Consider the following 26,237-nt stretch of genomic DNA (forward strand, 5'->3'; position numbering starts at 1 on the left):
TTTCTGCGTTGCCCAGGAGCTGCAGGGAACGACAGTCGGATCCAGGGAAGCGGGATTTAAATCCACGGCAGCTGACCCCGAACAGAGAGAGTGTGGCCCAGTGGGCAGTGGCAGGAAGCGGAGCGAGCGGGAGAGATCAATCCTCTGGCCGGAGGGGGCAGAGCTCGCTCGCTCTCACACAGGAAGACCGGTTTCCTTTAAAGGGGAAAAATGTGCCTCACCGCAGGCTGGGCGTGGGAGGCGTTTCAGTAGGACGTGGTTTCGTCAGGCTGGCTTCCGGCTGTTGGAGGTTTCTGCCGGGGGAGGAGCTGTGGCCGAGGGGTGCAGTGTCTCTGTCCGTTCCTCCCTGCCGCCTCCGTGTCTGCCCCCTCCTGCCTCCGTGTTCCTTTCTATCTCCATTGCATGTCCCTCTGTCGCTCTCTGCCCCAACACACTCTCCCCTCGTCCCCCCTTTCTGAGTCCCAGCCGCTCTGTCAGTGTATGTGAATGCCTCTCGCTCTCTCCGTCCCGGTGCTGCTTGGAGGGGAGGGGAGGGGAGTGTTTTGGGAAGTGGGGTTGGGTCTGCACCATGTGACTTCTCTCCCTGCCTGCCCTTTAAATCCCCGGCCCTGGGGCGGGCCAGCTGGGGGTGGGGTGGGGGGAGGAACGGCTCAGTCCGTCACCGATCACACCAGCCGCAGTTGTGATTAACCCTGTGAGTGCCAAAGTACGTGGTGCAGACAGGGCTCCCCCTTTTTCAAAAAAAAACTTTTGATAAATATTTTTCAAAGTGTGGTGAATTCAAGACTAGCTAGTTGCAGGATGATATTTGGTGTTTGGCTCTTAAATCTCCTTGGTGGAGAAATCAGACATTCACTGGGCCAAAACTGGTGGGAACAGCCTTAGCAACACTGATGAAAGTCCATGCCCTTATTCATGAGGCCAGACTGAATATTTCCTTCCTGTTACACCGCTGGCGTTTAGGGCAACAACGGTTCTCTGGCGGGGTTCAGGGCTTCCTCTCGGTTTTCACCGCTGTCAGTCACACAGATCCCGGGTGGAGACTCGGGAATACCGTCACACTCAGATGTAGAAGGATTCTTCACTGCCGTTCCCGTAACAGTTTTGTTTGACCAGTCAGGGTTGTTAGCTCTGAGCTGAACCCCCCCCCCCCCACCTGGAGGACTGATGGACCGCTCTTAGTCTGACCTCCCCCCTTTGACCTGTGACCCAAAGCATAAAGCCCTGACTGCAGCCAACATCGCTCTCCGAGGTCATGGAGGCACGCAAGCCTCCAAACCCTACGACAAGGTTGTTGTCCTCGTGAGGAAACGGGATACCCAGGTTAATAACTTCAATGAAAAAGTGTGTTTGGTGATTCAACATTGTATTTGGGTGAGCTGATGTTTGGAAAGCAACCTGTCCTTAAAATATGAACATTCATTCCTTTAGCATCCAAACCGATCGCTTTCCATAGAAGTAGCACATCTAATAGGCGAGGTTCTCCGAAGTAACTGATATCAGATGCTTTGTGCTTCGGGGTACTGGGGCCAAAGGAGTGACAGAGTGGGGCACTGTGAATCTTCATAACTACAGCTATTGCTCTGGACTCTGCTCCCCTCGCCCCTCCCTACTCTCCAGCTCACAGCGACTGGCCATGTGTCCTGAGCGGATGCTCCTCACACCAGTCGCACATCTCCGACTGGCCAGTCACCCCACATCCGTCTCCTCAGCCCAGGAGCAGAGGCCTCACCGTATCCTCCCCACCCCCAGTACCATGGCTCCCCTCCAGCACAGTTCCCCTCCGCCCAGCGAACACGCACTCCTCATGGGTCCCCCATTGAGTTTGGAAGAGTCGGGCTCATTGTAGATGTGTGAATGTGCCGAAATATCATAAATGTTTCAATCACCCAGACTCGCCAGTAGTTGTTCATGACTTTGGTAAATGTATATCACCTCAAAACACATCTCAGTGCATGCGAGCACAGGAGAGAGGGGAGGGGGAAATGGAGGGAGAGGTGGAGGAGGGGCAGAAGCATTGAAAATACCTCCTGACTCTGTGCCAAGCAATCGGTTGTTTCCCTTTAAACAGTCAAATCACTTGGTTGTCACTTTGGCCGAGCGAGCTCTCCCGGTCAAAAATAGCTTGAGTGGGATTTAACTTGCATTCCGAGAGTCAGTAGTCGAGGCCATCACCACCTCATCCCCAGTGGAGACGTGACTTAGGTAACCAGTGTAGGGTACATTATGAGGGAACCAATGTTAGGTTTTGTGCCTTCAAAACATTAAAGTATTTCAAAGGAAGACACGGGAGTCCAGGAAGGTGGGTCAAACTTTGTGTTTAAGAGAGGCGCACACGTATCATGTGCTTTCTTGTTTTGTGGCAGCAGTATAGTACAAGGCATAAACATATTACAAAAAATTAGTTCAGGAGAGGCAGAGTGGGGTAGTGTTCATGTCCACTCAGAAAGCTGATGGTGGAGGGGAAGAAGCTGTTTTGAGAGTGTGCCTTCAGGCTCCTGTACCTCCCCGCCGATGACAGCAGTGAGAAGGGGACACGGGGGTCCGTAATGATGGATGCCGCCTCCTTTTTGAGGCACCACCTACTGAAGGTGTCCTGGCATGGAGGGTTGTGCCCTATAAGGAACAGGCTGAGTGTGTTAACCTCGGGCAGCCTCCTGTCACCCTGTGCACTGGCGCCTCCGCACCAGGCAGTGATACAACCCGTCAGAATACTCTCCACCAAGAGCAGGGTAGGGTTGGGGTGATGGACTTGCCCGTGGCTATGGATGGGGCTGGTCAGGGCCAGGGGTGGGGGGAGTCACCAGTGCTCCTGTTTCAAAATCACGTGGGACATCAGCTCTCGCACAATCTGAATAGGTGTAGAGCTTCATAGTCACAGAGAACAGAAACGGGCCATTCGGCCCAACTCTTCCATGCCAGCCAATATATGCCCACCTGAACTAGTTGCACTTGTCTGCGTTTGGTCCGTAACATTTCCTGTCTTGGGGAACATGGTAACGTAGTGATGTAATTACAGCTCAGGGGCATCAGAGTTCAACTCCGAAGCTGTCTATGAGAAGTTTGTACATTTTTCCTGTGAGTGCGTGGGTTTCCTCCCACAGTCCAAAGGGTAATATTAGGCCAGGGTTAAATAGGTGTCTCGCCGGGCTGCAGGAGCCTGTTCCGTGGATTATCTGTAAACTGGCAGCTTGTTCCATATGCCTCCCCCCACCCTCCATGTGAAAAAGTTACCCCTCAGATCCCTTTTCAAATCTTCCCTCTCCCACCTTTAAACCTATGCCTTCTGGTTTTAGACCCCTAGCCTGGGAAAAGGACTGTGATCTTTTAAGATGTCAATAGGTTGAAAGAGTACAGAGAAAATTTACAGGGATGTTGTCAGGACTGGAAGACCTGAGTTATAAGGAAGTATGAATAGGTTAGAACTTTATTTCTTGTAACTTAGAAGATTGAGGGAAGATTTGATGGAGGTGTACAAATTATGAGGGGTATAAATGGGGTAAATGCAAGCAGGCTTTTTCCACTGAGGTTGGGTGGATCTATAACTGGAAGTCATCTGTTATGGGTGAACTCAGAGGGTGGTGAGAGTGTGGAAAGAGCTGCCAGTGCAAGTGGTGCATGCGAGCTCGATTTCGTCGTTTAGAAGTTTGGATAGGTACGTGGATGGTAAGGGTATGGTCGGTGCATGTCAATGGGAGAAGGCAGTTTAAGTGGTTTGTCACAGACTAGATGGGCTGAAAGGCCTGCTTCTATGACCGTTCCCCTCATCTTTACCCTCATGCCTTTATAAACATTTTTACAGCCATTGCAGACAGGAAGTGAAGTATGTAGATTATAGATCAGGAGCCAAGTTTGACAGCTGTGGAGAATGAAATTTAGTCTCAACAACTGATGCATTTTGGAAATGCAGAAGACATAATCTTTTTCCCAGGGAGAGCCTACTGCAAACGAAAGGGCGTAGATCAGAGGTTAGAGGTGAGAGGTTTAAGAGGAATGTCAGTAGGGTCGGATTGGGTGAAGAGCACGTTTCCATGCTGTGTGACCCTCAGCCTCTGACGCTCCAGGACAAACATTTGCAGCCCATCCAGTCTCGTGTTTCCTCAGTACACAACTCCTCCAGTCCAGAGTAACATCCTTTGTGAATGCAGACGCTAGAATCAGGAACAGTAAGCCTAACGGCTGGAGGAACTTGGCAGGTCAGGCAGCATCTGTGGAGGGAATTGGACAGTCGGTGTTTCAGGTCGAGACTTTTCCTCTGTTCTACACCCTTTCTGTCTCAATCCTGTGTCGAACAGCCTCAATCCAGAAACTCTGGCTTTGGGATTTTGGCTTCCAGCACTTTCTCTTTGTTGGAAATGCATTGGGAACGATATCTCCTGAATTACCAAGGAAACCCTGAAAAGCGTTTATTTATTTATTGAAATACACCACGGAACAGGCCCTTCTGGCCCTCTGAGTGTGCTGCCCAGCAACCCCCCCCCCCCCGAATTAACCCCAGCCTAACCACAGGACAATTTACAATGACCAGCTAACCAACCAGGCGGTACGTCTTTGGACTGTGGGAGGAAACCCATGCGGTCATGGGGAGAAGGTGCAAACTCTCTACATGCAATGGCAGGAATTGAACCTGGGTCACCGGCACAGTAAAGCATTGTGCTAACCACGACACTACCGTGCCTGCCATTGGGAAGACAGTTCCCAACTTATGGAGGGCTGGTGTTCCTGGAAAGCATTGTGTGAATTATAAAGGCCAGGGCAAAAATCCAAACAGGAATGTCATCATGGTGTATTCTTGTGCACAGACATAGGGGGTGCTTGTACGACATTATGGTGCAGTGAGTTAGAGGCGTGGGTCACTCCCGAGCTCCGGCGCTCTGTGTGTGTGTGCATGCATGATCTTCATGCCACTTAGTGGGGTTCCCCAGCTGCTCCCGTTTTCCTTCCCTCTCTCAGAGCTGAACGGAGAGTTCAGGGAGTGTACTGCCAGGGGGTGGTGGTAAAAGGCATTTGTGGGGTGAATGGTCCATTCCTTGTAGCATATTCCAGAGGGTTTTTCCAGAGAGAAGGGTCAGGACGTAGGTCAGTGCCAAGAAATGGGATCAGTGTAGGTGGGTCAGCATGGGTGCGATGGGATGAATGGCCTGCACTTGTGCCTGTAACTGGCAGAAGCACAGTGACTTTCAGGGTCTTAACCTGATGCAGCAGCGTCACGACAGCCTTTATCTCCCCACCCACTGTTTGATTTCACTAAAGCTTTCGGAAGCTTCTCCCCCCCCCCACCCCACTCCCCACCCCTTGTTCCCTGCTCCGCGGTTTTCCGTTCTGTCAGCAGAGTTTTGAGCGCGTGTGGGTCTGTGTGACGCGGCCGCAGGTTTCCGACCCTGCTGCCTTGTTTGGTGAGACTGTGTGTAATTGTTCCAGAGCGAGCAGGAACCAGTTCCTGAGTGTTCATCATTCGGACTTCCTGTCCGAGGCACGGTTCCTTCCGTTCCAGGCTGAAGAGAGCCCCTGGTTCCTGCCAGATGTATGAAGCACAGACACTCCAGCCACTGAAGCCTGATACCTCCTTTATCTCATTTCCGGAGCAGGGCAACATTATAATGTTTACTCTGTTCTAAGTTTGAACCTTTGTGTCGTGATCCTTGACAGAACAGCTGGCAAAACCATTGAACCCACGACCATCAGCCTCTTGTTGTGTGTTAATAATTCAGCTTCCTCCTCCACTGTGACCTCCTCTCTCCTAGCACCCTGTATAACTGTCTGTAACCCCCCCTGACGTTAATCCAGCTCCCTCACACCGTCCCTCTGTGACCCCTCTCCCCCAACGCCCTGTATAACTGTCTGTAACCCCCCCTGACGTTAATCCAGCTCCCTCACACCGTCCCTCTGTGACCCCTCTCCCCCAACGCCCTGTGTCACTGACTGTATCCCCACTGACACTAATCCAGCTCACTGTCCCTCAGTGACCCCACTCCCCCAACGCCCTGTGTCACTGACTGTATCCCCCATGACACTAATCCAGCTCACTGTCCCTCAGTGACCCCTCTCCCCAACGCCCTGTGTCACTGACTGTATCCCCCCTGACACTAATCCAGCTCACTGTCCCTCAGTGACCCCTCTCCCCAACGCCCTGTCACTGACTGTATCCCCCTTGACGTTAATCTAGCTCCCTCACACTGTCCCTCAGTGACTCCTCTCCCCCAGCACCCTGTGTCACTGACTGTATCCCCACTGACATTAATCCAGCTCCCTCACACCGTCCCTCAGTGACCCCTCTCCCCCAGCACCCTGTGTCACTGACTGTATCCCCACTGACATTAATCCAGCTCCCGCACACTGTCCCTCAGTGACCCCTCTCCCCCAGCACCCTGTGTCACTGACTGTATCCCCACTGACATTAATCCAGCTCCCTCACACTGTCCCTCAGTAACCCCTCTCCCCCAGCGCCCTGTGTCACCGATTGTATCCCCACTGACACTAATCCAGCTCACTGTCCCTCAGTGACCCCTCTCCCCCAACGCCCTGTCACTGACTGTATCCCCCCTGACGTTAATCCAGCTCCCTCTCACCGTCCCTCAGTAACCCCTCTCCCCCAGCGCCCTGTGTCACCGATTGTATCCCCACTGACACTAATCCAGCTCACTGTCCCTCAGTGACCCCTCTCCCCCAACGCCCTGTCACTGACTGTATCCCCCCTGACGTTAATCTAGCTCCCTCACACTGTCCCTCAGTGACTCCTCTCCCCCAGCACCCTGTGTCACTGACTGTATCCCCACTGACATTAATCCAGCTCCCTCACACCGTCCCTCAGTGACCCCTCTCCCCCAGCACCCTGTGTCACTGACTGTATCCCCACTGACATTAATCCAGCTCCCGCACACTGTCCCTCAGTGACCCCTCTCCCCCAACACCGTGTCACTGACTGTAACCCCCCTGACATTAATCCAGCTCCCTCACACCGTCCCTCAGTAGCCCCTCTTCCCTAGTGCCCTGTGTCACCGACTGTATCCCCACTGACACTAATCCAGCTCACTCACACATTCCCTCTGTGTCTCCTCTCCCTCAACACCGTGTCACTGACTGTATCCCCACTGACGTTAATCCAGCTCTCTTACATCATCCCTTAGTGACCCCTCTCCCCCAGCGCCCTGTGTCACTGACTGTAACCCCCCCTAATGTCAATCCAGTTCCTTCACAGTGTCTTCCATTGACACCTCTCCCCCAGCACCCTGTGTCACTGACTGTATCCCCACTGACATTAATCCAGCTCCCTCACACTGTCCCTCAGTGACCCCTCTCCCCCAGCACCCTGTGTCACTGACTGTATCCCCACTGACACTAATCCAGCTCCCTCACACTGTCCCTCAGTGACCCCTCTCCCCCAGCACCCTGTGTCACTGACTGTATCCCCACTGACACTAATCCAGCTCACTGTCCCTCAGTGACCCCTCTCCCCCAGCACCCTGTGTCACTGACTGTATCCCCACTGACACTAATCCAGCTCACTGTCCCTCAGTGACCCCTCTCCCCCAGCATCCTGTGTCACTGACTGTATCCCCACTGACACTAATCCAGCTCACTGTCCCTCAGTGACCCCTCTCCCCCAGCACCCTGTGTCACTGACTGTATCCCCACTGACACTAATCCAGCTCACTGTCCCTCAGTGACCCCTCTCCCCCAGCATCCTGTGTCACTGTCTGTAACTCCTTGTACACCAAAGAAGATGCTTGGTGCTGCTCTGGCAGGGCCGCCGAATCGTGAAGTACAGTCAGTGTTGCAATCAGCTCGCTGTTGCAATGCGGAACAATGTTGTAATCGGGGTATGGTGTTGTAATTGGGCCACCGTGTTGCATTGAACTTTCTGATGGGTAACTTGGGAATAAGTTAATTCTGTACCTCTCATTACCCTCGGGCTGAATGGGAAACTTTCCCACAGCTAACATTTGAGGCAAGGCCAGGACTCTCTCCCTCCAGTCTAATTTTTTATTAACCTCACGAATTGGCCACTTACAGTCATCCCTGACTAACCCAGATTCAAGGGGCTGTTTATGTATATGTCTGTGTCAGTGGTGTAGTTGTATGGCACCTGGACTTCGGAGTAAGCGGTCCTGGGTTCTGATCTGGCTGGCTCCTTGCACACTTTCCAACCTAGCAACTCAGCCTTGTGGAAAAACTGATAAAACACTAAAACGACAAAGTTGCCGCCCAATGCACCAGACAAGGTGCGGGGAGGAACTAGTATGTATCTGGAGTCACATGCTTGGAAAGTGTAGTGGGAGATTTTCCTCACATCTGCCCCACTCCCCTCCCTCCCCCCCACCAGGCCTCAGTGAACCAGAGTGTTTTCATCTAGGAGGCCTATGGCACAGGCCCTTCTGTCCTCGTCATGGCAACCGTCGGGCACAGTGAGTGAATGGCCGAATTCTGCTCCTGTGTCTCACCACAAGGCCATAAGCTGTAGGAGCTGAATTTGGCCCATCAAGTTGCACTGCCTTTTCATCATGGCTGATCCAATTTTCATTTCAGCCCCAATCTCCTGCCTTCGCCCTGTATCTTTTCATGCCCTGACCAATCAAGAATCTATCAACTTCTGCCTTAAATAGACAAAAAGGCTTGGCCTCCACAGCTGCCCGTGGCAAAAACATTCCACAGATTTGTTCTCTCGCTAAAGAAGTTCCTCCTCATCCCCGTTCCAAAAGAACGCCCCTCTATTCTGAGGCTGTGTCCTCTGGTCTCCTCCAACATTCTCTCCCCATCCACTGTCTCTAGGCCTTTCACAATTTGATAGGTGTCAATGAGGTCACCCCTCATTCTTCTGAATTCTAGTGAAAACAGAGGCCCAGAGCCATCAAATACTCTTCATATGACAAGCTATTCAATCCTAGAACCATTTTCGTGAACATCCTTTGAACCCGCTCCAGTTACAGCACATCCTTCATTAGGTAAGGGGCCCCGACTGCCCACAATACTCCCAAGTGAGGCCTCACTAGTGCTTTATAAAGTCTCAACATTACATCCTTGCTTTCATATTCTAGTCCTCTCGAAACGAATGCTAACATTCTATTTGCCTTCCTCACCACAGACTCAACCTACAAATTAACCTTTTGGGAATCCTGCACAAGGACTTCCAAGTCCCTTTGCACCTCAGTTTTTTTGTATTTTCACTCCATTTAAAAAATAGTCTACCCTTTCATTTCTTCTACAAAGTGAATGACCACACACTTCCCAACACTGTAATCTATCTGCCATTTCTTTGCCCATTCTCCTAATCTGTCTTTGTCCTTCTGTAGCCTCTCCAATTCCGCAAACTACCTGCCCCTCCACGTGTCTTCATATCATCTCCAAACTTCGCAACAAAGCCATTAATTTTGTCATCCAAACCATTGACATATAACATAAAAAGCTTTGGTCCTAATACAGACCCCTGCAGAACACCACTGGTCACTGGCAGCCAACCAGGAAAGGCTCCCTTTATTCCCACTCTTTGCCTCCTGCCAGTCAGCCACTGCTTTATCCATGGTAGAATCTTTCCTGTAATACTATGGGCTCGTAGCTTGTTAAGCAGCCTCATGTGTAACATCTTGTCAAAGGCCTTCTGAAAATCCAAGTACACAACATCAGTCAATTCTCCTTTGTCTATCCTGCTTGTTATTTCTTCCAAAAATTCCAAGAGATTTGTCAGGCAAGATTTTGCTTTGAGGAAACCATGCTGACTACAGCCTATTTCATCACGTGTCTCCAAGTACTCTGACACCTCATCCTTAATAATCGACTCCAACATCTTCCCAACCACTGAGGTCAGACGAACTGGCCTCCTTTCCTTTCTGCAGCCTCTCTCCCTTCTTGAAGAGTGGAGTGACATTTGCAATTTTCCAGTCTTCCAGAACCATTCCTGGATCTAGTGATTCTTGAAAGATCATTGCTAATGCCTCAACAATCTCTTCAGCCACCTCTTTGAGAACCCTGTGGTGTACACCATCTGGTCCAGGTGACTAATCTACCTTCAGACCTTTCAGTTTCCCAAGTATCTTATCTCTAGTAATGGCAACTTCATACACTTCATGACCCCTGATACCTGAAACTTCCAATATACCGCTCGTGTCTTCCACAGTGAAGACTGACACAAAATACTTATTCAGTTCATCCACCATTTCCTTGTCCCCCACCCTACCTCTCCAGCAATGTTTTCCAATGGTCCAATATCTACTCTTGCCTCTCTTTTATACCTTATGTATCTAAAGAAACTTTTGGTATCCTCTTTGATGTTATTGGCTAGCTTACTTCATATTCCATTTTTACCTGCTTAATGACATTTTAGTTGTCATCTGTTGGTTTTTAAAAGCTTCCCAATCCTCTAACTTCACAGTTTTTTTTTGATCTCTTACATGCCTTTTCTCTGGTTTTTATGTTGGTTTTGATTTCTCTTATTAGCCACGGTTGTGTCATCTTTCCTTTAGAATACCTCTTCTTTGAGATGTATACGTTCTGTGCCTTCCGAATTGTTTCCAGAAATTCCAGCCCTTGCTGCTTTGCCATCATCCCTGCCAGTGTTCTTTTCCAATCTATTCTGGCCAACTCCTCTCTCACGCCTCTGCAATTCCCTTTATTCCATTATAATACTAATACATGTGACTTTAGCTTCTCTTTCTCAAACTTCAGGTGAATTTGATCAAATTTGACCACTTTTACCTTAAGCTCTCTAATCAATTCTGTTGCACAACATCCAATCCAGAATAGCTGATCCTCTAGTGGGCTCAACCATGAGATGCTCTAAAATGCATCTTGTAAGCACTCCAGAAATTCCCCTTCCTGGAATCCAGCACCAACCTGATTTCCCCAACTACCTGCATATGATCTTACCGTCTACAGGTTACCCTCATCCCAGCCTATCCAGAAATCCTGCCTATCTATCTCTCATAACAAAACCCCCATCCCGGGAAATATCCACTGTACGCCCTCTCCAGATTAGTGCCTGGTGTGGAGGCTCCAGTGCACAGGATCACAAGAGACTGCAAAGGGTTGTAAACTCAGCGAGTTCCGTCATGGCCACAGCTCTCCTCACCGTCGAGCACATCTTCAAAGGTGTTGCCTCAAGACAGCAGTGTCCATCGCTAGGGACCTCCATCACCCAGGACGTGCCCTCTTCTCGTTACGACCATCAGGAAGGGGGTACAGGAGGCTGAAGGCAACAACTGAGCAACAGCTTCTTCCCTGCCACCATCAGATTTCTGAACGGTCCATGAACACCACCTCACTGTTTGGATCTCTTTTTGTGCTATTCGTTTGCTTTCATATTTCCTATTGTAATTTTTTATGGATTGCAATGCACTACTGTGTAAAACAACATCTGTCAGTGATAATAACCAGGTTTAATATCACTGGTGTATGTCGTAAGATTTGTAGTTATGCGACAGCAGTGCATTGCAATACATGATAATAACTGTAAATTACGACAAGTATATATTATATAATGTTAAATAAGTTGTGCAAAAAGAGGGGAAGAAGTAGTGAGGTAGCGTCCATGGGTTCAATGTCCATACGGAAATCTGACAGCAGAGGGGAAGAAGCTGTTCCTGAATCGTGAGAGTGTGCATTCAGGTTCCTGTACCTCCTCCCTGATGGTAGCGTTAGGGTGAGAATCCAGTCTGACTTCTTTCACCGGCCTATGAAATTGTGCTAGCGCCTTTGGGAACCCTTGGATTTTACAGGATGACCCCTCTCCTCACTACACCAGTTGCCTGAATGAGTCCCCTGAAGTACAGCGCTTGTTCCACTCAGTGCATTTATTCTGTTCATGAGAGACACCTGCTTTACACAGTGCCCACTTATCAGGTACACTGTACACCTCTTTATTGCAAGTATCCAATCAGCCAATCATGTGGCAGCAACTCAATGCACAAAAGCATGCAGACGTGGTCAAGAGGTTCAGACCAAACATCAGAATGGGGATAAAATATGATATGATTGACTTTGACCAAGGAATGATTGTTGGTGCCAGATGGGGTGGTTTGAGTATCTCAGAAACTGCTGATCTCCTGTGACTTCATGCACAAAAACATCCAGTTCTGTGGGTGAGAACACCTTGTTAATGAGAGAGTTCAGAGGAGAATGGCCAGACTGGTTCAAGCTGACAGGAAGGTGGCAGTAACTCAGGTAACCATGTGTTATAACAGTGGTGTGCAGAAGGGCATCTCTGAACACACAACACATCGAGCCTTGAAATGGACAGGCTACAGCAACAGAAGACCACAAACATACACCCAGTGGCCACTTTATTAGGTACAGAAGGTGCAAAATAAAGTGGCCTCTGACAGTAAGTATATTGAAGAGTCTAGATCAGGGGTTTCCAACTCAGGGCTCATGGACCTTTTGGTTAATGATAGGGGTCCACGGCACAAAAAAGGTTTGGGAATGCCTGCTCTACCTGGAGCGTGAGGGTTCTAAACCTCCTGTCCGATGGTGGTAATGAGAAGAGGGCATGTCCCGGAGCGTGAGGGTTCTTAATGTTGGGCTGCTGTCTTTTCGGTCGGACAAGATGGATGGTGGGAATCTTCCACTGCACTCCACAGCCCAACCATCCCTGAGGGATTGTTGGGGCTGGCAGTTGAGTGGGGTGAGATTTACAAGGAACCTGAGGGGGAGCAACTTCTTCAACCAGAGGGTGGTCCATATATGGAAGAGACTGAGGCAGGTACAATAATGATGTTTAGAAGATATTTGGACAGGTATATGAGTAGGAAAGGTTGCAAGGGTTCCCAACCTGGGGTTTACGGGCCCCTCGATGATGGTATAGGACCATAGCTTTAAAAAGATTAGGAATCTCTGGGACGTTAGAGAGTTATGGGCCCAGTGCTGGTAGCTGGGACCAGCTTAGATGAGAAACCCAGCTGGTCTGTTTCTGTGCTCTATGACACCAGTGAACCGATGGGAAATAAGAAACCAAAGCAGGAGTAGGCCATTCAGCCCATCTACAGCCACTGTACCAGCTCAGTGAGACCTGTGAGTGATCTTTGACCTCACTACTGACTTCCATTTCCCTTAATACCTGAAAATTCATTCAAAAAATTCCACATGTGAGGCTACTCAATCAGTTCATCTCCAGAGGGGAAGGAGTTCTGAGGGTTCACTGCTCCTTAAGTGAGGAATCGCTGTCAAGTTGGCCAGACCATGACTCCTGGTCTAGAACAGTCCAGCCTGGGGGAGCATCATTTCCAGCTTAGGTGGAGATGATGATATCCCCAGTCTCAGGTTGGTCAGACCATGACTCCTGGTCTAGAACAGTCCAGCCTGGGGGAGCATCATCTCCAGCTTAGGTGGGCATCCTGGTCGGCAAGGGTGAGTTAGTCCTTGTTTCCGTGCCGTCTGACTGCTAAGCCACAGGCTGGAGGGGAAACCAAGGTCTGACTTGAGCAGAGTGAGTCGCGATGATGCGTGGAAGGCCAGTAACAAACTTTACGGTGGGAATCCAGAGTCACAGAATCACTGAGACACCCTTCGACCCAGCCAGACCACGGAGCGCCCACTCACTCTAACCCTACCCCTGTCTCATAACCCGAGCCCAATGTGTATAGTCACATGGATGTAGTGCCGTGAGTCAGATCAGGTACAAGAGGACCTGCTGTGCTGTGCCATTCAGTAACTGTAACATAACCAAGCAGTGCTGGCAAATAGAACAGATGTTTACAGCATCAGTGATCGCAACAAATGCCACACAACAGTCACTAAATTAGTCAGCTTTTGAATAATGAATGATCTTTTTCTCTGAAACTGTGTCACTGGGATGAAATAAAGAGTGGGTGGGTGGAGGGGGGAGAGATGCCTTGTCACAAGCCTCTCTTGGATTCCCCCTTCATCTGAGGTCACTTCCTGATTCGGTATGGCTCCCTGCTCACCGATTGGCTGGCTGCCCACCCTCCGCTCCGTGTCACAAGCCGTTGTCGTTGGTTACCTGTGAAATTCCCTGTTGTCAGCCGGCCTGACTCAGACTTACCAGATTTATTTTTTTTTGAAACGTGATTTGCCTCGACCTTTACGGTCGGGGCCAAGTGAGTTTAGCTTCCGAGAAGATGGGGATGGGGAGGTGAGGTTTTTGAGGGAAGGGGGGAAAGGGCGTTTGATTCTCGTAAATGTCCCAGAGAGAGAGAGTAAAAGCGAAGGGAGAATGGGATAGAGAGAGAGAGAGAAGAGACGGAGGGAAAAGAGGGATTGGGGAGAGGGGGAGAGTGCATTTTAACAGCACTCTGAGGACCAGGTACGAGTCTCTCTCTCTCTCTCTCTCTCTCTCTCTCTCTCTCTCTCTCTGCATTGCTGGGAAAGAAGGTTAAAGCTTCCCTAGACCAGGAGCCCTGTTTTCTTTTCTCAAGTCGTGAAGAGGGTGCTCAAGGGGATGGGGGAGCAGAGTGAGTCAGCCCTCTCCTCATCCAGGCAGTGATCTGGAGCACCCTATCAGGGACAGGCCATTACGCTGCCCTGGTGACGCTGCCTCCGGTCAACTAGTTGGCCGGCGCTGCGGGCTGGGAGGGTGAGGTGGTCCAGGTGAGTGATGGGCAAACTGGGGAAGAAAGGGTAAACCCGGCGGTGGAAGGGGAACGAGCGCCCTCTAGTGGGTGGAGGTAGGAGTGCGTGGCCAGGCGGACGGATGTACCAGCGGAGGCTGCGCCTGTCATCTGGGTGAAGCTGGGCAGAGCGGAGTGTGCGGCCGAGGAGGAGCCCCGAGACAGTTTGCCAGACTCCCTCCTGCTAACGCTGCCCCTCCCGTCCACAAAACTCTGCTGCTGTGTACACTCTTCAGAGAGCTCCAGTCTGTGTATAGGGGTCGGCGTCTCCCTTACCTGGGAGCAAGCTGGAGCTCTGCCAGTGGGAAAATTATTGGAGTGGGGAGTGGGGGGGGGGGGGGGTGGCTTTAAATTTCTCAAACCAGAATCAGGTTTATTGTCACTGACATTAATGGTGAAATTTGTTGTTTTTGTGACAGCAGGGTAGTGCAGGTACACGTGTTACTGTATATTACAGTGGAGTATCCAGGGAGTGTTCAGGGAATGTGCAGAAATCTGATGGTGCAGGGGAATTTGCTTGCCCTGTGTGTGCTTTAAAAGGATCTTCTGTTCTCCCCGCCAGTGAGTTTTGCCAGAGAGACCAGAAGAGCGCAGCTGATTGGTTGAAGGAGTCGTGCAAACTGAGCTTCGATTGGCCACCAGGAGTGTCTGTCAGCTCCGGTAGGTGAAGCTGGTGGAGTGTGGGAGATGGGGGCTGAGCTGGGTGAAGAGGGTATTTGGGAGGGCCTCTGCCACACCCCACTCTGTGGCAGGACCCTACTTCTAACGTTGACCCCGGGGCTTTCACTGTCTAGTCGACCAAAGTAAGTTTATTATCAAAAGTACCATATACTACCCTGAGATTCGTTTTCTTGCACAGGAAAAAAGGGAAACAGTTGAATTTTAATAAAATCTAGACACGGGGGGAGGCTGACAATGTTCTGGTTATCCTCTCATCCCTTCTCCCCCAACCTTATGACCTGCCCATCATCTCCCTCTGGTTCCCCACCTCCTTCCCATCATTTCATGGACCATCGTTCTCCATGGCCCCTTCACCTCATTCCCCCCCATCCTCCTCCATCCACCTGCCTTACACCTCACCTGGTCTCACCTATTACCTATCCCCACATTCTTATCGTAACTTCTGCCCCCTTCCTTTCCAGTCCTGATGAAGGGTCTTGTCAAAGTTCAAAGTAAATTTATTATCAAAGACACTATACACAACCCAGAGATTAATTTTTTTGTGGGTATTCTCAATAAATCTATAGAATAATAACCATAACAGAATCAGTGAAAGACTGCCTAATTAGGGCCATCAACTAGAAGACAACAAACTGCAAATACAAAAAATAAATAATAATAAATAAGCAATAAATATCGAGAACATGAGATGAAGAGGTCTTGAAAGTAAGTCCATAGGTTGTGGGAACATTTCAGTCATGGGGCAAGTGAGGTTGAGTGAAGTTATCCCATTTGGTTGAGGGGTGATAACTGTTCTTGGACCAGGTGGTGTGAGTCCTGAGGCTCCTCTACCTTCCTGTGTATAAATGCCACCTGAGCTGTTCAGCTCCTCCAGCAGTTTCTGTGTGTTGCTGAAGATTTCCAGCATTTGAAGAACCTCGTATCTCCCCTTTAATGTTCTTGACATTATTACCTACAGTTGGAGCATTCTTGTTTAAGATGGTTTCTGTGTCGAGCACCTCCACTCCGTCTGCCAAAAACGGAATTTCCCGATGGCCAACCATTTAAATTCCCATTCTGACATGTCGATCCAGGCCTCCTCTTGTGCCACAATGAGACCACTCTCATGGTGGAGGAGCAACACTTCATATTCTCTCTGATGGCGTGAATATCGATTTCTCCATCTGTTAAAAATTCCCTCCCCCTCCCTTCTTCTATTCCACACACTGGCCTCTTACCTCTTCTCCCCAGCCTATCACCTCCCCCTGGGTCTCTTCCTCCTTCCCTTTCTACCATGGTTCACTCTCCTCTCCTGTCAGGTTCCTTCCTGTCCAGCCCTTCACCTTTCCCACCCAGCTGGCTTCACCCATCACCTTCCAACTACCCTCCTTTTCCTTCCCCCACCTTTCTGGTGCCTTCCCCCTTCCTTCTCAGTCCTGATGCAAGGTCTCGGCCAGAAACATCGACGGGTAACTCATTTCCGTAGATGCTGCCTGACCTGCCCAGCTCCTCCAGTGTTCTGTGTGAGTTGCGCTGAGAATTTGTACGGGAGCTGAGCGTGCTCTCAGATTTCCCCACAACCTGCAGGCTTCTCACACCGATTGTGGCACACACCAGTGTGTGAAGGAATTCCTCGTTCGTGTGAGGATCACAGAAATACACCTATAACTGAAGTGACATTCAAAACCTGGGAAGTGTAGGTGACCTGAAGAGGAGTGCACAAGTGACAGAGACACAGGAGATGCGACCGATGCTCGTAATCTTGGTCAACATGCAAGAAGATTGGCAGGTCAGGCGGCATCTACCTGGGGGGAGTAAACTGCTGTCGTTTCGGGAAGGTACTGGAGCCGCAAGACTCACACCGCCAGGTTCAGGAACGGGCAGTGATGAAGGGGAATCCACAGATGACATTTTGGGCCGACACCCCTCACCAGGTTAAAGCAAGGGGTTCCCATCTATTTTCAAGCATGGACCCCTACCATTAACCGAAGGGGTCACGGACCCCAGGTTGGAACCCCTGTCAGCGAAAGTGACACACACAAAACGCTGGAGGAACTCGGCAGTCAAGTAACATTTATGGAGGGAAATAAACACTTTGGACCGAGACCCTTCATTGGGCTAAAGTGACCATGTTGGGGTTAGGAGTCTGAGAATGGAACCACACCACCGGGAAGGGAATGAGAGAGAGAGGTGGCTGGTTCGGACAGCAGTGGGGAAGAAGCTGTTCTTCCTAAGGTAGCAAGCAGTGAAAGCTGTGCGATTGATATCTCCTTCCCCATTAGGGGGAGCTGAAGATTAGGACTCCCACATTTTTGATTCTTCAGATTACTACGTTAATCATGGCTGTCTGTGCGTTCAGTGTTCGTCGCTTCCTCCATCTCCACCCAGACTCTGGGGCGGAAAACCTGCCGGAACTCATCGGCAGCCCCTTTACATACGTGGTTTGACTGCCATCTCACATTAGAGTGGGGAGGCCAGTAAACAGCTTGAAAATACGTCACACAGTCTCCCTCATTGCAAATCTCTCTACCCCCAGGTCCGCAGAGGGTGTCAACAAGGAGACTGTGTCTGACCCTGGGAGTGTGTGATGGGACAGTGTAGAGGGAGCTTCACTCTGTGTCTGACCCTGGGAGTGTGTGATGGGACAGTGTAGAGGGAGCTTCACTCTGTGTCTGACCCTGGGAGTGTGTGATGGGACAGTGTAGAGGGAGCTTCACTCTGTGTCTGACCCCGGGAGTGTGTGATGGGACAGTGTGGAGGGAGATTCACTCTGTGTCTGACCCTGGGAGTGTGTGATGGGACAGTGTAGCGGGAGCTTCACTCTGTGTCTGACCCTGGGAGTGTGTGATGGGACAGTGTAGAGGGAGCTTCACTCTGTGTCTGACCCCGAGAGTGTGTGATGGGACAGTGTGGAGGGAGATTCACTCTGTGTCTGACCCTGGGAGTGTGTAATGGGACAGTGTAGAGGGAGCTTCACTCTGTGTCTGACCCCGGCAGTGTGTGATGGGACGGTGTAGAGGGAGCTTCACTCTGTGTCTGACCCCGGGAATGTGTGATGGGACGGTGTGGAGGGAGCTTCACTCTGTGTCTGACCCCGGGAATGTGTGATGGGACGGTGTGGAGGGAGCTTCACTCTGTGTCTGACCCCGGGAGTGTGTGATGGGACGGTGTGGAGGGAGCTTCACTCTGTGTCTGACCCCGGGAATGTGTGATGGGACAGTGTAGAGGGAGCTTCACTCTGTGTCTGACCCTGGGAGTGTGTGATGGGACGGTGTGGAGGGAGCTTCACTCTGTGTCTGACCCCGGGAGTGTGTGATGGGACAGTGTAGAGGGAGCTTCACTCTGTGCCTGACCCCTTTTTTTTAACAAAATCCTTTATTACAAATATCGGTGCTATACAATATATACAAATCAGTGGCAAACACAGTTACTTCACTACAAATAGACAATAGACATTACACCAAAATGTTGCCATCTCTATCCACGATGGCACTTACACCCCACGGAGCCCAACGGTCTCGAAACTCCTCTAAGGTCGCCGTGGACTGCGCGTGTTCTTTTTCAATATTTACCCGGGCACGAACATACCCTCTAAACATTGCCAGGCAGTCTGCCCGGGGAGATCCTCCCGCCACCCGTTTCCAAGACCCTCGGATGGCGGATTTCGCCAGCCCCAGGAGCAAGTTGACTAGGACATCCTCATCCCTCCATGCCCCCTTCCTTACTGGATGACCATATATAAATAGGGTGGGGCTCCTGGGAGTGTGTGATGGGACAGTGTAGAGGGAGCTTCACTCTGCGTCTGACCCTGGGAGTGTGTGATGGGACAGTGTAGAGGGAGCTTCACTCTGCGTCTGACCCTGGGAGTGTGTGATGGGACAGTGTAGAGGGAGCTTCACTCTGTGTCTGACCCTGGGAGTGTGTGATGGGACAGTGTAGAGGGAGCTTCACTCTGTGTCTGACCCTGGGAGTGTGTGATGGGACAGTGTAGAGGGAGCTTCACTCTGTGTCTGACCCTGGGAGTGTGTGATGGGACAGTGTAGAGGGAGCTTCACTCTGTGTCTGACCCTTCCTCTCACTTTCCTGTTCGGGAGGGATCTGAAAGATGGGAATAAACAGAGGAACCAGGAGATAAAACTTGCATTTCTGATCCCTGGTTTCAGAGAGAAGTTGGGAGGGACCATGATGTTGTTGTGCATGAAGGGTATTTGTTCCCTGAACTGACCCCCCCCATTTCACCCCTGCTGTTGCCCCCACAGACTGGATGCATCATCCGACGGAACAGGTGGGGGTACGGGCTGCCCGTGAAGCTTTCTCCGTCAGCGGCCTGGGACGGCAGCCAGGGGGCTGGGGCCCAGCTCCCCAACGACCCTGGTCTCACGGCAGCAGGTAGGAGGGTGCCAGCCAGTGGGACCTCACTGGGGATGTGGCAGATGGGGTTTTGAGGGGGCATCGGTGCAGAGGGGAGTGAGGTGACGGAGTTTGATGGTTGAGGGGATGAGGGATTGAGGTGTCAAGAGATGGGAGTCAAGGATTCGAAGGATGAGTGAGCACAACTTGTGCTTTCTTCTTGTTGGGGAAGCAAGATGAGACAGGAATGAGATCGAGTGAATATCGAAAGTTTTAAACCTTGTTTCCCTCCCTCCCTCTCTCCCCTCTCCCCCCCTCCCTCTCTTCCCTCTCCCTACCCTCTCACCCTCCCTCCCCCACTCCCCTTTCCCCACCCTCTCACTTCCCCCGTTGTCTTCTCCCCTGCCCAGGTGTTCTGCCAGTGTTGGCCAGCCCCAGTACAACTCCTACCCTCCGCACATTCCGAGCTTAGGGCTCTCTGTGAAGCCCTATGGTACATTAGGGTGAGTACCGGGTGGGTTTGGGGTGGGAGGGGGCTGTGTTACTTCCCGGGTTGCTGACTCAGACCCCTGGTCCGATCTGTGGTGGGCGGGAGTGCAGCCCTGTTCCTCGGGTTGATGACATGCCCCATTTCCCCTGGCCAAGACTGAGAGCTGACATGTCTGCGGTGGATCAGGGATGGGTTTCTACCTCACACCCTGGCTGTGGGAGTTAACTTGTCAGCAGCCTTTGGAACCCACTCACCTGCGAGAGACCATTTCAGAAGCTCCAGGACTTGTTCAGAATCTCCAATGGCCCTCTTTCTGATATTTCCTCCTTCTTTTAAACCCATCAGCCTCCCATCTCCCTTTAAGCCCAACAGGATCCCATCTCCCGCTCCATTTAAACCTGCGGGGACCCCATCTCCTGCTCCCTTTAAACAAATTGAGACCCTGTCTCCTAACTCCCTTTATACCCACCAGTACGCCATTTCACGCTGCCTTTAAATCCACCCGGAAGTCATCTCCTGCTCCCTTTAAACCCACTGGGACCCTGTCTCCTGCTCCCTTTAAACAAATTGGGACCCTGTCTCCTGCTCCCTTTAAACCCACTGGGACCCTGTCTCCTGCTCCCTTTAAACTCACTGGGACCCTGTCTCCTGCTCCCTTTAAACAAATTGGGACCCTGTCTCCTGCTCCCTTTAAACAAATTGGGACCCTGTCTCCTGCTCTCTTTAAACAAATTGGGACCCTGTCTCCTGCTCTCTTTAAACAAATTGGGACCCTGTCTCCTGCTCCCTTTAAACCCACTGGGACCCTGTCTCCTGCTCCCTTTAAACAAATTGGGACCCTGTCTCCTGCTCCCTTTAAACCCACTGGGACCCTGTCTCCTGCTCCCTTTAAACAAATTGGGACCCTGTCTCCTGCTCCCTTTAAACAAATTGGGACCCAGTCTCCCTTTCCCTTTAAATCCACCAGAACCTCATCACATGCTCCCTTTAATCAATTTGGGACCCCGTCTCCCATTGGGACCCCATCTCCAGCTCCCTTTAAAACCATTGAGACCCCGTCTCCAGCTCCCTCAAAACAAATCAGGTCCCTGTCTCCTGCTCCATTCCCAATTATTGGCCACATCTCCCAGCTGGGATAACCCAACTCACTGGTGATACAGGGGTGGCTCCTCTCCCCCAGTGGCCAGAGGTGCATTCCTTGTGGGAGGAGAGATTTTGTTGCATGGATGATGAGTCAAATGGATTGAATAAACAGAAGGGGAGGGGGGTAGAGATAAAACTTGCGTTTCTGGTGCAGGGGTGTGAATAAAAAGTTCTGAGGGAGGGTGAAGTTACTGCACCTGCTACTAGGTGGCAAACCTTTCTGAGAATACATGCCCAGGAAAAAAAAATTAAAAACTTGGTACCCAAGTACTGATAAGTGCATGAGATTTCAAAGCGTATTTTCCAATGTCATGCATTCTCACAACTGTCTTGCTGGTGCCAAGCCAGTGTGAGAAATTTCCCATTAAAAACATGTCGTTGCCCTTGGGTTGTGAAAAATCATTCACTGCTTCATTTCGCAGTAAGGGTAATAATTATCCATCTTTCAATGATGGGTGGGGTTTTTTAAAATTCAGAGGCGGCACTGTATGCCACGTGCCAACAGAAATTTTTGCACGTGCACTCTTGGGCACCAGTGCCATGGGTTTGCCACCAGGTTCTGGGGCATTATGCTTGATGCCAGTGGGAACATAAAGGGATGAGTTGGGGCTGGACGAGAGCACTAATCCCGGTCCAGTCCCTGACTGTCTGCGGGCTCTCCTCCCCACGCAGGTTGCCTCGAGCACTACACAGCAAGCTAGAGAGCATCCACGGCTGCGTGCAGTCCCTGCTGCAGGAACAGCCCCAGCCCCGCGTGTGGGAGCAGCTGGGACAGATCTACGAGTCCGAGCAGGAGCTGGAGGATGCCATCAAGTGCTACCAGAGCGCGGCGCGGTACGCCAGCGGTTTCAACTACGCCGACCTCAGCAACAAGATCAGCCGGCTGCAGCAGGTGAGGGGTCGAGTTTCAGCACCCAGGCCTGGGGAAGGAACTGTTCGGTAGATATATCCTTGATGTGTTGGGCACAGTCCGCCACTCTCTGCGTTCCTGCCTAGTGGTGATGCGACCACTCGGACACCTCCAACACTACGTCTGCAGGAGTCTGCTGGATTATTCGATGACGAGCTGGAACTCTTATGAAAGTAAAGGCGCTGGAGTCTCTTTACTTCAGTTTCAACCCTATCATAACATTGAAATGGGTAATCCGTCAGGTGCACCAGCTGCATTTCAGCCTGTGTACACAGGGACTGCTTGTTGGGTGTCTGTGCGTTTATGGCAGGGATTGGCTTGGGTGTGCCCATGGCTCCATTCTCTCCGGAGAGTGGGGCATGTTCAACTGAGCCACCCCCAATCCGTTGGGGTGGGATTCCAGTGGCAGATCTACGGCCGTCGGAGGGTTGGGCGGGCGGTTGAACCATTTCACCCAGCAGATTGTGCTGGTGGACTGATGGGATGGGCCGAGCGGTCCCCACCCTGACCTGTGCTGTGGTTCTAATGCACTGATGTTTCTGTGTTCCATCACCACCCACCCCTCTCCCCCTCCCCCACCCCTACCCTCTTCACCGGCAGGTCCATGTCTGGAAGCTGCACTCCAGCGCCCCCCAGAGCCGCTCCCGGGCATTGCCGCCCCTGCAGGAAGTCTGGAGTTTGTTACAACAGGTGAGGTTTCTCCCCCCTACTCTCCACCCCGCCATTCTCCATTGACCCCATCCTGTAGAATCTCTGCTGAAGCCCGTTGGAACAACTGCCTGCATCACAATGGGCCCCACGGTACATAGGGGTTAGTGCAACATTATTACAGCTTGGGGAGTCAGAGTCCAGTCCCGGCGTCCTCTATAAGGAGTTTGTGCGTGGGTTCAGTTTCCTCCCACAGTCCAGTGACGGAAAGGGTAGGGTAATTGGTCATTGTAAATTGTCCCGTGATAAGGCTAGGATTGAGTTGGGGGTTGTCGGGGCTGGGGTAGCACGGTTCGGAGGGCTGGATGTGCCTACTGTGCACTCTGTCAATAAATAAACAAATTCATCCCTCACTCTCTTTCCATTCCCTTTTCCCCTCTTTATCCATCTCCATTTCAACAACCCTCTGTTTCCCCTCCCTTTGCTCTTCATCTCCCTTTTTCTCATTTCCCCTCCACTCCTTACTCCCATTCCCATCCCACTCCTCTCCTCTTGGTCCCCCTCCCCTCTATCTGTCCCTACTTCCCCATTACCCTCCCTCTCTTGTTCCCCTTCCTTTCCCCCTCTGCTCTCCTCCCCATTCCTCTCCTCCCCCTCTCCCTTTCTGCTCCTGTCCTCTGCATTGATCCCCACTCCACCTCCCCTCTCCCTCCTCCCTCCTCATTTTCCACCCCTACCTCCCTCCCCTCTCCTCTCCTCCTCTGCCCTCCGCACCCTCCTCCATGCAGAAGAGAAGCTACAACGCCAAGAACGGCTGTCAGCTGAAGAGACCAGGGGGTCCTGCAGACCACTGCTCTCCTCCCCCCACTCCCTCACCCTCCCTACACCAGGCCGCCTGGCCCTCGCACGGCAGCGAAGTTCCGAACCCAGTGAAGAGACGGCGAAGTGCGAGCCCGGACCATGCACCAAGTCACCAGGTACTGGGAGTGCCCGTAGTTCACCAGGGGCGGAGGGATCCTGAGCATGGTGGCACTAGAAAACGGTTAATTCTAATACCTGGTTATGTTCCTGTGTCGAATGGTCTTATGGAATGTCAGCGTGGGAATGGGAATGGAGGGGGTGCAGATGTCTGACAGTGGGAGCTGCCTACGGTCGCCCGGAACGTGCGGAGGGTGATCGGAGTTTCACTGGTCGCTGCAGCAGAAATCTGTTCACTGGGCACAGGGCATGTGGAGTCAGCAGGTCTCGTGTTCCTCCCAGGGGTGGAGAACCTGTGACTACCCAAGGGACCTGACCCAGCAAGTGTGTCAGGGACACCAGGGGACTCAGCCTCAGAGATGAGGAGGAGGGTGGTGAATCTGGAATTCATTGCCATAGGCAGCTGGGAAGACCAAGTCATTGGGTGTAATTAAGATAGAGGTTGATAGATTCTTCATTAGTCAAGGTATCAATGGTTACAGGGGAGGCCTGAGAATGGGATAGGATGACGGAGCTACTCAATGGTCCGAATGCTTTTGGACCACCTCCTTCAGGGGCCACGTTTTCAAACCGTCCAATCAACACAGTAATTTGGTGCTGTGTGTAGCCCTGACCCGTGTGGCACGTGGGACGCGCACCTGTGAGGTGCGGGAGGTCACCGTACATTAACAGGTCTGCCCCCTCTCCTCCCTTCCGTTCCAGCACACCCACGGTCCAGGAACGCAGAGGCTGGGGGAGAACGCCCACCCCCATACCCAGTTCCAGCCGCAGAGAACGGACGTCGTCGCCTGGCACCACGCACACAAGGAGCCGTGGCCGCAGGGAAGGAGGGAGCCAACTGCCGCTGTTCAGGTACAGCCTCACCGGTGCATGGGGGGATCTCGGGGTGCTCCCCAAAAGAGGCAACACACTTACGTGGGATGGGAAAGAAGTGGTACGGCAGGCTTGCCTTCATTGGACAGGCAGGTGATGAGGTTACGTTGCTCCTGTAGAAAGTTCCTGCGAGGTGTCAGAGGGTGCAGAAGAGATTGCTTCTCTTATAGGAGCTGTATCGAGAGGCTAGACAAACGAGGAAGGCTGAGGGAGACCCGACAGTGGTTTACAATGTTCTGAAGGACGCAGATTGGACAGGCAGTATCTTTATGACTGAGTAGAAATGTCGAATGCTAATAGGCATGCCACTTGAGGGGAGAAGTTCAAAGTAGAGTTATGGGGCATGAGGTTTTGAATTGGCATTGTGTCTGGCACAGATGTGACGGGCTGAAAGGCCTCTTCCTGCACTGTAGTGTTCTGTGTTCTGACTGATAGAGAGAGGGAGGGAGACGGGGTCTGTTGGTGTCAGCGCCCACTTATCACACGGTTTCTGGGACAGAAGGTGCTGGCAGTTGTAGGGAAGTGTCCCACTGCGCAGGAGAGAATAGAGGAGAGGGAGGCGTAGGATGTGGAGGATAAACGGTGGTGGGGGGGGGGGGGGGAGAGTGTGAGCTGGATCAGAGATGTAGCTGAGTGATGGAAGCCAGAGCAAAGTTGTGGGACGACCAGTCTCCCGGAGACTGAGTGGGTTTCCCCGTGTGCTCTGGTTTCCTCCCACACCCTAATGATGCGCGGGGTCCATGGGTTAATCGGCCGCTGTTTATCTATTATTTATTTACTTAGAGAGAGGTGCAGAATAGGCCTTGACTACTCTTTCAGTGTGTGGGTAAGGAGTATGTATAATCTGGGAGGAGCTGACAGAGACATGGGACCTGTGCAGAGGGGTCAGCATGCATTCAGTGGGCCGAAGGGCCTGCTTCCCTGCTCTGTGGACTTGCTTTTGGTATGGGGAGGGCTGCAGGTTTGGGGTCTGTGTGTGAATTGTCTCTCACCATCTCTCACTCTCTCTCCCCCCAATGAAGGAACACAGGAAACCAGAAATCCACCCTTCCACGCCCAGCACCCCCACCGTCCTGGTTACCACAGCATCCGGCAATAGCCCTGCCTCCTCGCAGGGAGGGTCCCATGGCCGGGGGGAGGGGGAGAAGGAGGGCGCAGGAAGGAGGCCCAGAATGGAGAGTGAGAGCTCGCCGGGAGAGACCGTTCCGCAGCAGAGACCCGACCGAGGGGTGTCCTGGACAGTCACCCCAACCCCCAGCCCCGTAAGTAGCTCCGAGCTCTGTGACCCAGCCCAGAGCCCCCTCCCAATGCATCCACCCCACCCTCCTGCCCAATGCAATGCACTCCCCCACACCTCACTCCGAATTCGTCACGCCCAAGTCATTCACATCACCATAGAACTCTCCTACTCCCACCTCCCTCCAGCCATGCGCGTGAAAGCATGAGGGGCTTAGATGGTCTGTTACCCCAGGGTTGGCGTATCAAGAACCAGAGGGCACAGGTTTAGAATGGGGGGGGGGAGATTTAACAGGAACCTGAGAGGGCAACTTCTTCACCCAGAACATGATCGGTATGTGGATCGAGCTGCCAGAGGGAAAGGTTGTACATTTCAAAGACACTCAGACAGGTA

General features: G+C 51.8%; 1 protein-coding gene across 6 annotated transcripts in view; it reads left to right on the forward strand.

Annotated features, from left to right (window-relative positions):
- The window catches only part of LOC140729208 (lysine-specific demethylase 6B-like), a 264,889-nt gene that overhangs the window by 209,159 nt on the left and 29,493 nt on the right, over positions 1 to 26,237 (forward strand). For 5 of the 6 annotated variants that reach the window (XM_073048717.1, XM_073048719.1, XM_073048720.1 and 2 more), the window contains 7 exons: positions 19,475 to 19,604; positions 19,976 to 20,068; positions 21,871 to 22,090; positions 22,709 to 22,798; positions 23,545 to 23,733; positions 24,437 to 24,586; positions 25,630 to 25,869. In XM_073048717.1, the coding sequence (XP_072904818.1) occupies positions 19,475 to 19,604; positions 19,976 to 20,068; positions 21,871 to 22,090; positions 22,709 to 22,798; positions 23,545 to 23,733; positions 24,437 to 24,586; positions 25,630 to 25,869 (1,112 nt within the window). Of the gene's footprint in view, positions 1 to 15,117; positions 15,216 to 19,474; positions 19,605 to 19,975; positions 20,069 to 21,870; positions 22,091 to 22,708; positions 22,799 to 23,544; positions 23,734 to 24,436; positions 24,587 to 25,629; positions 25,870 to 26,237 lie in introns of all 6 variants that reach the window. The other variant, XM_073048723.1, reaches the window with a different exon arrangement.

This window comes from Hemitrygon akajei, chromosome 6, assembly GCF_048418815.1.
Source record: "Hemitrygon akajei chromosome 6, sHemAka1.3, whole genome shotgun sequence".
In the NCBI taxonomy this organism is placed as follows: Eukaryota; Metazoa; Chordata; class Chondrichthyes; order Myliobatiformes; family Dasyatidae; genus Hemitrygon; species Hemitrygon akajei.